This window comes from Scyliorhinus canicula, chromosome 3, assembly GCF_902713615.1.
Source record: "Scyliorhinus canicula chromosome 3, sScyCan1.1, whole genome shotgun sequence".
In the NCBI taxonomy this organism is placed as follows: Eukaryota; Metazoa; Chordata; class Chondrichthyes; order Carcharhiniformes; family Scyliorhinidae; genus Scyliorhinus; species Scyliorhinus canicula.
Genome location: NC_052148.1, coordinates 215619709 through 215631802, shown reverse-complemented (window position 1 = coordinate 215631802; position 12094 = coordinate 215619709). Strand labels below are relative to the sequence as shown.

The following is a 12094-nucleotide window of genomic DNA, read 5'->3' as shown; positions in this document are numbered from 1 at the left end:
TCCCTGATACTTTGAGTACTTTGTAGTATCCATGAATCATAAAATACACAGTGCAGGAGGCCATTCAGCCCATCGAGTCTGCACCGGCCCTTGGAAACAGCACCCTACTTAAGCATGTATGTATTGCATTTTCCCTGCATTTTAAATGGTATGCATCTGACATAAATTCAAACAGTTTAATGGTTGGCAATCACATTCATTTTTCATTATTGCTATTTCAGAGCAAAAGCTGTCATATTAATTAAAGAGTTAATTGGAAAAAAAATCCAAATTCTTCACAATAAGGCAAGTGGAAGTAAAGTTTATTAGTTTCGTTTTTGAAGTTAGCAATAATTGCGATATTTTAAATCAATGAAGAGAGCTGAAGAATGATCTTGCAATTTTATGTGAAGTTCTAAAATGCTTCACATCTTTGAAATTAATTATTTTTGAAGTCCAGTCACTGTTATGTGGGCAACTGCAACTGACAAACTGAATGCAGCAAAACCTCCATTGTTCTTTAAATAATGTGGAGATGCCGGCGTTGGACTGAGGTGAGCACAGGAATAAGTCATACAACAACAGGTTAAAGTCCAACAGGTTTGTTTCAAACACTAGCTTTCGGAGCACTGCTCCTTCCTCAGATGAATGCTCCTTCCTCGGGTGAACTCACCTGAGGAAGGAGCAGTGCTCCGAAAGCTAGTGTTTGAAACAAACCTGTTGGACTTTAACCTGGTGTTGAAAGACTTCTTCCTGTGCTTTAAATAATACCATGGGATGCTTTACACCTGCATGAGCATTGGACTTCGGTTTCATGTCTCAACTAAAGAATGACACCCTAACAATTTGCTGCTCTTTATCAGCCTAGGCAATTTACTGAAGTTCTGAGTTGGGGGTTTGAATCCATAATCTTCGGACTCTTGTGAAACATTTCCTAATTGAGCCAAACGGAGGCTTAGAAATATTTGTAATAGGATCTTGCTTTTCATTTTTAAATTACTGAACTATACATTTCACAATAAAAATTTGTTAAGCATTAGCTGTGGCTCAGGTGGTGACACTCCAGCCTTTGAAGGTTGTGAGTAGAAGTCCTGCTCCAGAACTTGAGTACAACTGTCCAGGCCGACATTCCAGCACTGAGTGATTATTGCGCTGTTGAACGTGCCCATCTTTTGGCAGTCCCATCTGCCCTCTCCGATCTTATTTTGAAGAAGAGTAGGGGAGTTGTACCTGTGTCCTGGTCAATAACGTTTATCCCTCAGCTGACATCACACAAAAAATGATTATCTGGACATAATCACAACGCTGTTTGTGGGAGCTTGCTTTGCACAAATCTGCTGTGTGTTTCCCACATTACAGTAGTGACACCACTTAATAAGTGCTTCATTGGCTGCACAGCTCTTTGGGATGGCCAGTGGCTGTGAAAGGATCTATATAAATGCAAGTCTTTTCTTTTCCCCAATTTTTACCCCCAGTCCTGCAATCTTTTTCTTGTTGGGTGCACTTGGTGCAAAATTTACCCTTGGGACTGTTTGTTTCTGCAAACCTTTGTAAAGAATTAATTACAGTCTAATTGTGTGCAACGCTGACTGTCATTAACTAGAAATCACAGCTGATTAATCCCTAATTATAATTTGGTTTAGAATTGTGTATTTAAATGGAAGATAAATTAGAGCTTTGACTTCATGCTCCCAACCGAAGGCTTGTTGGCACAAAATTCAAGCCACCACGATGGCCTCTCAAGTACATTCTTGCCCTGAAGAACTGCTGCCCACAGGTTTTTGTAAATCTGCAGAGACAGAAAAGCAACAAATCCATGATTTCTTAAAATTAAAAACTCCAGAGAGAATGAACAAAATAGCTAAAATAGTTACCAAAGAACCTGACAAAGCAGTTCTCCAGAATTGTTTTATATATTGCGTGAAGCAATTATTGTTGGTTAATAAAGAAGCTATTCCAGCCAAATTTTGAATTACTCTTTCAATAAGCGCAAAAGCAATTTAAAGAAAATATAAACATATTTTGCTGATTTCTCATTTGGCACTTGGCTACAGGATGGACAACAAATTTTGAATGAAGAATAAGTTTACTATATTTTTGAAGTCATAGCACTCCTGGGGAAAGTGACCACAGAATAATCACGTTTAATACGATCTGATCTTGGATTTTGAAATACCCCATACCAGAAGTTAGTTCTGTAACTTTGAATGAAATGAGGTATAACTAAATCAAATGGATTGAGAGAAGTTTGTTCAACAACACTTCAGTAGACGATAAAGTTCTGCAACTCTGATATATGCAGTCATGGATGGTGATTCACAGTTGGACAACTAAAGGGAGAAGAAGGCTCCATTAATCAATAATGACAGAGTCCACAACACGTGTAAAAGTCTCTGATCCATAACAAACCTCTTCTGCCTGAATGCCAAGTGGAAGATTTTTAACAATTCACTAATTGGATGTTGGGGTCACTGGCTGGGCCAGCATTAATTGCCCATCCCTAATTGCCCTTGAGACAATGGTGGCGAGCTGCTTTCTTGAACCGCTGCAGTCTCTAGGTAGTCGATATACCTACAGTGCTGCAAGGGAGGGAGGATTTTGACCAGTGACAGTGAAGGATTGGTATTATACTTCCAAGTTGGGATGGCAAGTGGCTTGGAAGGGAACTTCCAGGTAGTGGTGTTCCCATGTATCTGCTGCCCTTTTACTTCTAGATGGTAGTGGTCTTGGGTTTGGAAGGTGATATCTATGGAACCTTGTTGAGTTTCTGCAGTGCATCTTAGTAGATGGTACACACTGCTGCCACTGTATATTGGTGGAAGAGCAAGTGAAAGGTTGAGAATGGAGTGCCAATCAATCAGGCTGCAATCAATTAAGTTGGACGAGCTTAATGTTAGACTTACCTCTCAGAGGAAAGCAAGAGACTGCTGTGTGCTCTGTTTTATGGAGACATGGCTCACTCATGCCTCATCGGACTGTGCCATACAACCTGACAGCGTCTCAGTACACCGGATGGACCGCATGGCGCCATCCGGCAAAGCGAAGGATGGAATGGCTTGCCTCCTCATCAACTCCTCCTGGTGCTCAGGCATGGCAACCCTGGCGAACTACTACTCCCCGAACCTGGAATACCTGACTGTGAAGTGCCGCCCATACTACCTTCCACGGGAGTTCACTTCTGCCATCACCACAGCAGTCTACATCCCACCCCAGGCAGAAGTGAAAAAGGTGCTTGATGAATTATACACCGCCATAAATAAGAGAAACAGAATTACCGGAGGCATTGTTCATTGTGGCCGGGGACGTAATCCAGACCAACCTCAAGAGTGTACTGCCAAAGTTCCACCAATACATACCCTGTCCCATCAGGGGCCCCAACATCCCTGAACACTGCTACACAAACATCAAGGGCATCTACCGATCCATCCCCCAACCGCACTTCGGAAAATTGGACCATAAGGCAGTGCTCCTTCTCCCCGCATACAAGCAGAATATCCGGTTAAGAAGGTCGTGCAATGCTGATCCGAAGCAACAGGAGAGCTCCTACGTGACTGCTTGGAGTCAGTGGACTGGTCCATATTCAAGAACTCAGCGGTCAACCGTCACAGATTACATCAGCAAGTGTATAGAAGATTACATGCCAAAGAATGTAGGATGTTCACCAACCAGAAACCATGGTTTAATTGGGAGATTCACTTCCTATTGAAGGCCAGGTCTGAGGTATTCAAGACAGGCAACCCTGAACTATACAAGAAATCCAGCTACGACGTCCACAAAGCCATCAGGGATGCCAAGGGACAATACTAGACTTAGCTAGAGTCGCAGACTAACGACATGGACTCTCGTCATAACGGGCTACAAAGCAAAGCCAAGTAGAATCTCTGGCAGCAGCACACCCCTCCCCAATGAACTCAATGCATTCTATGCTCGATTCAAGCAGGAAAACTCCCAAATCAAATGGGAAAATTTTTAAAGGTTAATGCCGTCCTTTATCTCTCCAAATGACCTCAGTATAATGGCACTAAGTCCCTCTCATTGTAAAATCTCTAAAATTATTTCTTCACGGGCTTGCTTCACGTTGTGGCTGGCCTATTTATTGCTGCTTTCCCCCTTTATAGTGTTGCAATGATGGTGGCTTGCTGTGCCAGAGTCTTCCTGCCACACACTCACCTTCTTTAACTTGCCTGGTCACTGACAATGGCCTGGTCACTGGCAATAAGTTTAAAAAACTGCTTTACTGATATGAAAGCTCAAGGCATTCTTTCAGGGGGTAGCAGATGAGTGTGAGAGGTGTGGGCGGGGGCCAGAGAATCACGCGCACATGTTTTGGGGTTGCAAAAAATTGGGAAGATTCTGGGTAGGAGTGTTCACAGTCTTAGCTAGGATAGTGAAGGAGGAGGTGGATCTGGACTCTTTGGTGTGTTATTTGGGGTTTCAGAGAAGCTAGAGCTCATGGAGAGGAGGCAGGCCGATGTCTTCATCTTCGCCTCTCTGATTGCACACCCACAAATTTTGCTGGAGTGACAGTCGGCATCGCCACCGGGGGTAGCGTCTTGGTTGGGTGACCTGTATGACTTCCTGCGATTAGAGAAGATAAAGTATGAGTTAAGGGGCTCTTTAGGAGGGCTTGAGGAAAGGTGGGGGATGTTTGTGACCGTGTTTGAGGGGCTGTTCGTCGTGGGGGAGGGGGGTGAAAAAGTGGAAAAATCTATGCAGACTGTATAGTTGATTGTTGGGAAGTATGTTTCCCGGGGTGTTTATTCTCTGTAATCTGTTTTGATACATGTTTGTAATAAAATGCATTTAAAAAAAGCTTAAGGCAATTATTCATGGCTTAGTTTCGAATATTTGTCTCATTGACCAACAATCAACATTATTAACATAGGACTTTTATTATAAATATAAAATAAGCATTTCTTTCTAAAATCATACTAAAAGCTATGGAAATCGTTTTTGTATTCTTCAACTATCAATTTCCTACTGACCTTTACTGTTTCTGAACTGATGTTAAGATCGCAGCCCAGAATATTCAGGGGCTGGTTTAGCTCATTGAGCTAAATCGCTGGCCTTTAAAGCAGACCAAGCAGGCCAGCAACACGGTTCGATTCCCGTATCAGCCTCCCCGGACAGGCGCCGGAATGTGGCGACCAGGGGCTTTTCACAATAACTTCATTGAAGCCTACTCGTGACAATAAGCGATTTTCATTTCATCGTAATCCTTCATTGCTCATTTTCCAACTTGTTTTGACAAGCTATGAAATTCCAAATGGAGTTGCGAGTAACGCTGCTCATGAATTTGAAATTCCTTAGTGATTAACACATTGGTGACTACCTTGTTATGTCATAAATCTTTGGACTCTTTCTTCACATAGCATATTCAGGAGTGTAAGGTGAAAAAGGCACAGCCTACTGTACTAAGGGAAAACAAAATTGCTTTACCTCTCCATCAGCTTTCCCAATTGGTGAATTCAAAATGAAGTCAGGAGGAGCGAGGACATCCACTAAAGCCACTGAATCATCCTTCAGCTATTTAACACAAATAAATATTGTACTTGGTAGCCATGCTGCAAATGTTAATTTTACTGTAAAACAATCGTACTGGATCTGCTTTTTAAACTAGAGAGTGAACTAAAGTTGTGTTTTGAACTTTCATTTGAATGGTCTTTTAATAGCAGTTGTTCATTATACAGAATATTAATTGAACATTGTAACCAGTGAGGTTTGGGCTGAAACAGTAGTTAATAATAATGGACAATTATTTGATCTTGCAAGACTGAAGTTATTTCAAATATTTACAATAAAATAACAACAGAAATAGGCACTGCTGCTCTTTGTACTCATCAAGATTCTAGTGCAGGGAAATGGCTTTCCATTTTGGCTATCTAGTAGCAACTTCAGCAATAAGCAATGATAAAGCAGGTGCACTATAGTTAAGATACAAAATATAGTTCCCATTTCTTTGCTCCAAAAATATGCTGCAGTTTCAAGTTTAGAATAACTTCTCTTATTAAATCAATGTGACATTTTTCCATCTGGTGGTCTATCCTAGTGAGATTAGTGCCAAGTTTGGGGCTATTTTGTGCTGTCAGCCGATGTCTACTTGGAACTGAGTTTAGTTTGTGCAAACATATTTCACATGGGGGCCTAATGGTCAGCAAAGAGAAGAGACTTTCCTTTTGTCAGTCTATGCAGGAATCGAACCAAAAATCTAGAGGAGGAATACTATCGAAACAATTGCATAATTTCCTCTGAAACATGTTTTCCCATTTTTTAATATTTTAAACATCATATGAACAGATATATCAAAACTTTCCAGAACTAGTTATATAGTTGTTAAGCTATTTTCTTTCCCCAGATTGTATTTATTTAACACAAATTGTGACTGATTAGCATATTAGCAGCATATAACAACCTGTGCACAGAGATTCAGAACAGTATTTTGCAATCTTCTTGCAGGTTGGTTGCCGGTGAAATACCCTCCTGTAAATAAACAGTGAATTAACATGATTAGTTGTTTGCAGATTATAAGGTACAGTTACTTGTTGATCAAAACAAAATCCTACATTATTTCAGGAATAAAATTAAATTTTTGTTGGGTACCGCCACATGCTCCGGATTCAATAGGACTGTGAAACACTTCTTGGCCGGGATAATCCCACAACTGGCGGGGCAGGACGTAACGGCGCCAAAGTGTGGGGTGAGCCACTCCGGCGTCGGGTCGCCCGGAAGGTGCAGAATCCTCCGCACTTCCGGGGGCTAGGCCGGCGCTGGAGTGGTTGGCTCCGCGCCAACCGGCGCCGAAGGGCCTCTGCCGGCCGGCGCATGCGCAGAAGTGCCAGCGTGTTCTGGCGCATGCGCAGAACTGCTGGTATGTTTCCTGTTCATGCGCAGGTAGTTTCTTCGCTGCGCCGGCCATCGTGGAGCTTTACACAGGCCGGCGTGGAGGGAAAGAGTTCCCCCACGGCACAGGCCCGTCCGCAGATCAGTGGGCCCTGACTGCGGACCAGGCCACTGTGGGGGCCACCCCCTGGGGCCGGATCCCCCCCGTGCCCCCCTGAGGACTCTGCAAGCTGCCCTCAAAGCCAGTTCCCGCCGGTATGGGCCTTGTCTAATCCACGCCGGCAGGACTGGCCGAAAACGGGCGGCCGCTTGGCCCATCGGGGCCTGGAGAATCGCCGGGGGGGCCACTGCAAACGGCCTCGACTGGCACGACGTGATCCCCGCCCCTGCCAAAAAACTGGCGCAGGAGAATTCGGCAGCCGGCGTTGAAGCGGCGGGGCAGGATTCACGCCGCCCTCCCCCGGCGATTCTCTGATCAGGCGGGGGGGGGGGGGGGATCAGAGAATCCCGCCCCTTGTGTCCTTCTTCAAACTAGCCCCATAAGCATTAAGGCAAAACACCTGCAAAATCAAGTGCAATGGACTGGACACTGTCTCTGGATGGCTGACAAGTGTCTCCCCCACCAGCTCTTGTTTTCTCAACTCTCAAATGATCAGCGTGCCAGGGAAGGACAACATAATGCTTCAAAGACACTCTGAAGCTCTCCTTGAAGCACAGCCGACATTAATGACTGGGAGGGCTTCCTACCGGTCAAAATGGCGACATCTTGTTAATTGAGCTGCAACATCCTTCGAGTCCAAATGCCTTAATTAGGAGACAGAGAGACAGCAGAGAAGGAAAGAAAAGAAGCAAATAATACACTCTGGATCCCACTACTCCTTGGGATGTCTTGCCTGTTCTGTCATATGAAGACCAATGGCAGAAACCTGTGGCCCTGAGTAGATGTAATCCATGAACTGAGGGACAGCTGATGGCTGTTTAAAGTTTTAATCACTTTAATCAAGGTCATACACACTTGCTTTGGAACCAGTTCAGAGAAAGTTCACTGGGCTGGTTCCTGGGTGTGGCCCAGTCTTGCCATTGGGAACTCATGTGTTCCTGGGATGACGGGTTATCGTATGAGAAAAGCTTGAGCAGGTTGGGCTTATACTCATTGGAGTTTTGCCAAATGAGAGGAGATCTTAGTGAAAAATTCAAGACTCTTGAGGGGGCTTGAAAGGGTAGATGCTGAGACAATGGGCTGGATTCTCCTGTCCCCAGCTGTGTGTTTCTCGGCGGTGCACTGTTCGCTGGTGGCGACTTTCTCTATTCCTGACCCCTGTCAATGACATTTCCCATTGAAGCCACCCCACACAGCCAGGAAACCTGTGGGCTGGGGTGCACTTCCGACGGGAACACAGAATCCTAATGGCCGGAGAATCCTGGGTTTCCCCTCACTGGGAAATTCAGGACCAGGAGGTGCAGATTAAAAATAAAGGGTCTCCCATTTTAAGACGGAGATGAGGAGGAATTTCTTCCCTCAGAGAATTGCTAGTCTTTGGAATTCTCTTGTCCAGTGAGCAGCAGAGGCTGGATCATTGAATAAAATGCTCACCATTGGCAGGATCTTCTGGTCCCACCAAAGTAAATGGCAACTTGCATGGCTCACCTGTCCTGCCACTGGGGAACTGCTGGCAGGAAGGGCTGGAAAAACTCACCCTACTACTCAACCACCAGGGCCCTCCTGGCATTCAGAGTAGCTAAAAACTCATTCCCTCTGAAGAAGCACTAACTCTGTGCTTGTAGCAACCAAATTCCAAAGGGATTGCACAAAGCCATTCCAGAGTAAGAACCAGCCAATGACCATTATCTGTCTGATAGGACAAAGGTCCTTGAAATATGCTTTGAAATTATTCATGTTTGTAACAAAAATTATCTCAAGCATCTAGACAAAGGATTATACATTCTTTGTCAAAACCAGGGTGGAGAAGGGGGAGTCATATCACATGATTAATAGAGGATTGGAACACTCCAAAACGGAGGAGTGGGGAAAATACTTAAAAAGGCAGAAAACAATTTATATTTCCTGACAGGAGGTGAGAGGAGAAATCAGGCCTGTTTTAAATTAATTCCCCTCCTGTCCATAACCTAAGGCTGACAGACAGATTTTTGATCTGCAAGTGAATCAAAGTTTACGGGAAGCAAGCAGGAAAGTGAAGTTAAGATCAGCCATGATCTGGGAACTTCCGATGGTGGCATGCAGGGAGCAGTCAATATCTTCCCATTTTTCTCAAATACTTTTTTGTTCGGGTAACAAGTTGGTGTCATCATTTGTTTGGGTGGGCAAGACCCCAAGGATAAGTAAGACATTTCTCCAGAGGGAGAGAGAGTTGGGGGGTTTAGCGTTACCCAATTAATAATCTAATAATAAACTTTATTATTGTCACAAGTAGGCTTACACTAACACTGCAATGAAGTTACTGTGAAAATCCCTGAGTCGCCACATTCCAGCACCTGTTCGGGTACACAGAGGGAGAATTCAGAATATTCACCGAACAAGCACGTCTTTCAGAACTTGTGGGATGAAACCGGAGCACCCGGAGGAAACCCACGCAGACACGGGGAGAACGTGCAGACTCCGCACAGACAGTGACCCACGCGGGAATCAAACCTGGGACCCTGCCACTGTGAAGCAACATTGCTAACCACTGTGCTACCTTGCCGCCATTGATTTATATTATTGGACGGCCAACATTGAGAAGGTGTTGGAATGAGATAGCGATCAGAGTTCCATATGGGGATGGATGGAGGCGCGTTCTTGTAGGGGCTCTAGCTTGGGTGCCTTGGTAACTGCCTTATTTCCGTTCTTCCCTGCGAGGTTTTCTTCGAACCCGGTGCTGGTGTCCACCCTGAGGATATGGAAGTAATTTAGACAACATTTTAAGCTTAGTTCCATGTCATTGTTGGCCCCTATCTGTAGTCACCATATTTGTATGGCGTTGAGTTTAGACTCAATGTTTAGGTCGTGGGAGCGGAAAGGTCGGAGAGGTTTGGGGACATGTTAATGGAGTGGCGGTTTGCCATTTTGAGGAGCTATATATAAAGTTTCAACTCTCTGGGCGAACTTGTTCCAATACTTCCAGATTTGGAACTTATTATCATAGAATCATAGAATTTACAGTGCAGAAGGAGGTCATTCAGCCCATCAAGTCTGCACCGGCCCTTGGAAAGAGCACCCTACTTAAGCCCCACGCCTCTACCTTTTCCCCGTGCTACCTGTTGCCCCTGCGAAAGGTTTCCCCCTCATTTCCCTTGTCTCCACCGTCCTCCCTGTTGAGGAGGATTCTGTTATTAGCCTGGTCAGGTGGAGGGAGTATTTTGGGTATCTACGGTCAGATCTTGTCAGCAGAGTCGGTGGAGATGAAGTAAAGGCAAATTTGGAGGGGGAATTGGGACCTATTTTGGACGAGCAGGGTGGAGTGAGGTCCTTTGCAGGGTAAACTCCATGTCCTCCTGTGCACGGCCTAGCCTGATCCAGTTTAATGTGGTACATAGGGCTCATCTGACCAAGGTTAGGATGAGTGGTTTCTTTTCGGGGACAGCATGGTAGCACAGTGGTTAGCACTATTGTTTCACAGCTCCAGGGTCCCAGATTTGATTCCTGGCTTGGGTTTCTGTCTGTGCGGAGTCTGCACGTTCTCCCCATGTCTACGTGGGTCTCCTCTAGGTTCTCTGGTTTCCTTCCACAGTCCAAAGATGTGCAGGTTAGGTGGATTGGGCATACTAAATTGCCCTTAGTGTCCAGAAAGATTAGCAGGGGTTACTGGGATAGGGTGGAGGTGTGGGCGTAGGTAGGGTGCTCTTTCCAAGGGCCGGTGCAGACTCAATGGGCCGAATGGCCTCCTTTTGCACTGTAAATTCTATGATTCACTCTCCCCACCAAATCAGCAAAATTACATTTTCAGATTCTTCCCCAATCCTGGGCCACCTACTACCCCCAAGTACCTAAAATGGGTTGCCACCAAACGGAATGGCAGCCCACCACTCCCGCCCCAACCCCTGACCATGAAATACTCACTCTTGCCTAAATTCAATTTATACCCCGAGAACATCCCGAATCTTTGGAGCAGCTCCATTATACTCACCAGCGACGTGCTCAGTTCTGATATACAATAGCAGATCATCGTCATGTAAGGACACCCTATGCTCCACCAACCCCCATCACTATCTCCTTCCACAGCCCCGAGCTCCTTAGCACAATGGCAAAGGGCTCTATAGCCAATGCAAACACGATATACAACAATAGCAGATCATCTGTGTGTAAGAACACCCCATGCTCCACCAACCCCCATCACTATCCCCTTCCACAGCCCCGAGCTCCTTCGTGCAATGGCCAAGGGCTCTATAGCCAATGCAAACACGGGGGGCATAGAGCACCCCTGCGTTGTACTCCGGGGCAGTGCAAAGTACCCCAAGTTTATGCTGTTAGTGCAAACACTCGCTATCAGCTCCTTGTACAACAGCTGCACCCACAGCAAAAACCTTGGCCCAATTCCAAATCTCTCCAATATCACCATCAAGTAACCCCGATCAAATGCCTTCTCTGCGTCCAGTGCTACCACCACCTCCATCTCCTTTCCCTTCGCCGGAGACAGGATCATGATCACATTCAGCAACCTCCTCACATTCATGAACAGCTACCTTCCCTTCACAAACTCCATCTGATCCTCCCCAATCATCTTCAGAAGATATCCCTCCAACCTCAAGCTTAATGGTGAGATTTCCAAACTTATGCCGAGTGCAGGAAGTCCAGTTCTTGTTGGTGGAGGTGGTTTCCATTTCACTGGTAGTTTTGGCAGCAGAAAGTACCTTAACCTTTAATTGCACTGCATGCTCACATGGTCAGATCCAGAATGTAGCAAATTAGTTTTCCAATAAATGATTCATCTAACTAAATGTGTCATGATCTACAATTGGCCAGCCATAATGCAAAAATGATTCTCTTACTTCAGCTTGATTTCTTTTCCATCAAACATTGTTTGGGAAGTGTTTCTAAGTTCATCATACTTTAGGCTGGAGACATTGGTTCGGAAGTGAGACATGAATGCTCAGGAAGAAAAGAGTGAAATCCAATTGTAATGACGAAAGATAAAAAATGACATGATGAGAAGGCTAAAACATTGGAGAAAATTATAGCTGTTGACAGTCCAGGATGATGGCCCTTCCTGAGCATAAATACAGACTGAACGTAAGGGCATCCCACAACCAGACAGTATAATACAGCCTGCCAACTTTA

General features: G+C 44.9%; 1 protein-coding gene across 3 annotated transcripts in view; it reads right to left on the bottom strand.

The window, feature by feature from the left end:
- Window positions 1-1441: 1441 nt before the first annotated feature.
- The window catches only part of acox3 (acyl-CoA oxidase 3, pristanoyl), a 213150-nt gene continuing 202497 nt past the window's right edge, over window positions 1442-12094 (bottom strand). For all 3 annotated transcript variants that reach the window (XM_038792145.1, XM_038792147.1, XM_038792146.1), the window contains 3 exons: window positions 6392-6459; window positions 5419-5505; window positions 1442-1768 (listed from right to left, as the gene is read on the bottom strand). In XM_038792145.1, the coding sequence (XP_038648073.1) occupies window positions 1649-1768; window positions 5419-5505; window positions 6392-6459 (275 nt within the window). In that variant the 3' untranslated portion in view covers window positions 1442-1648. The remainder of the gene's footprint in view (window positions 1769-5418; window positions 5506-6391; window positions 6460-12094) is intronic.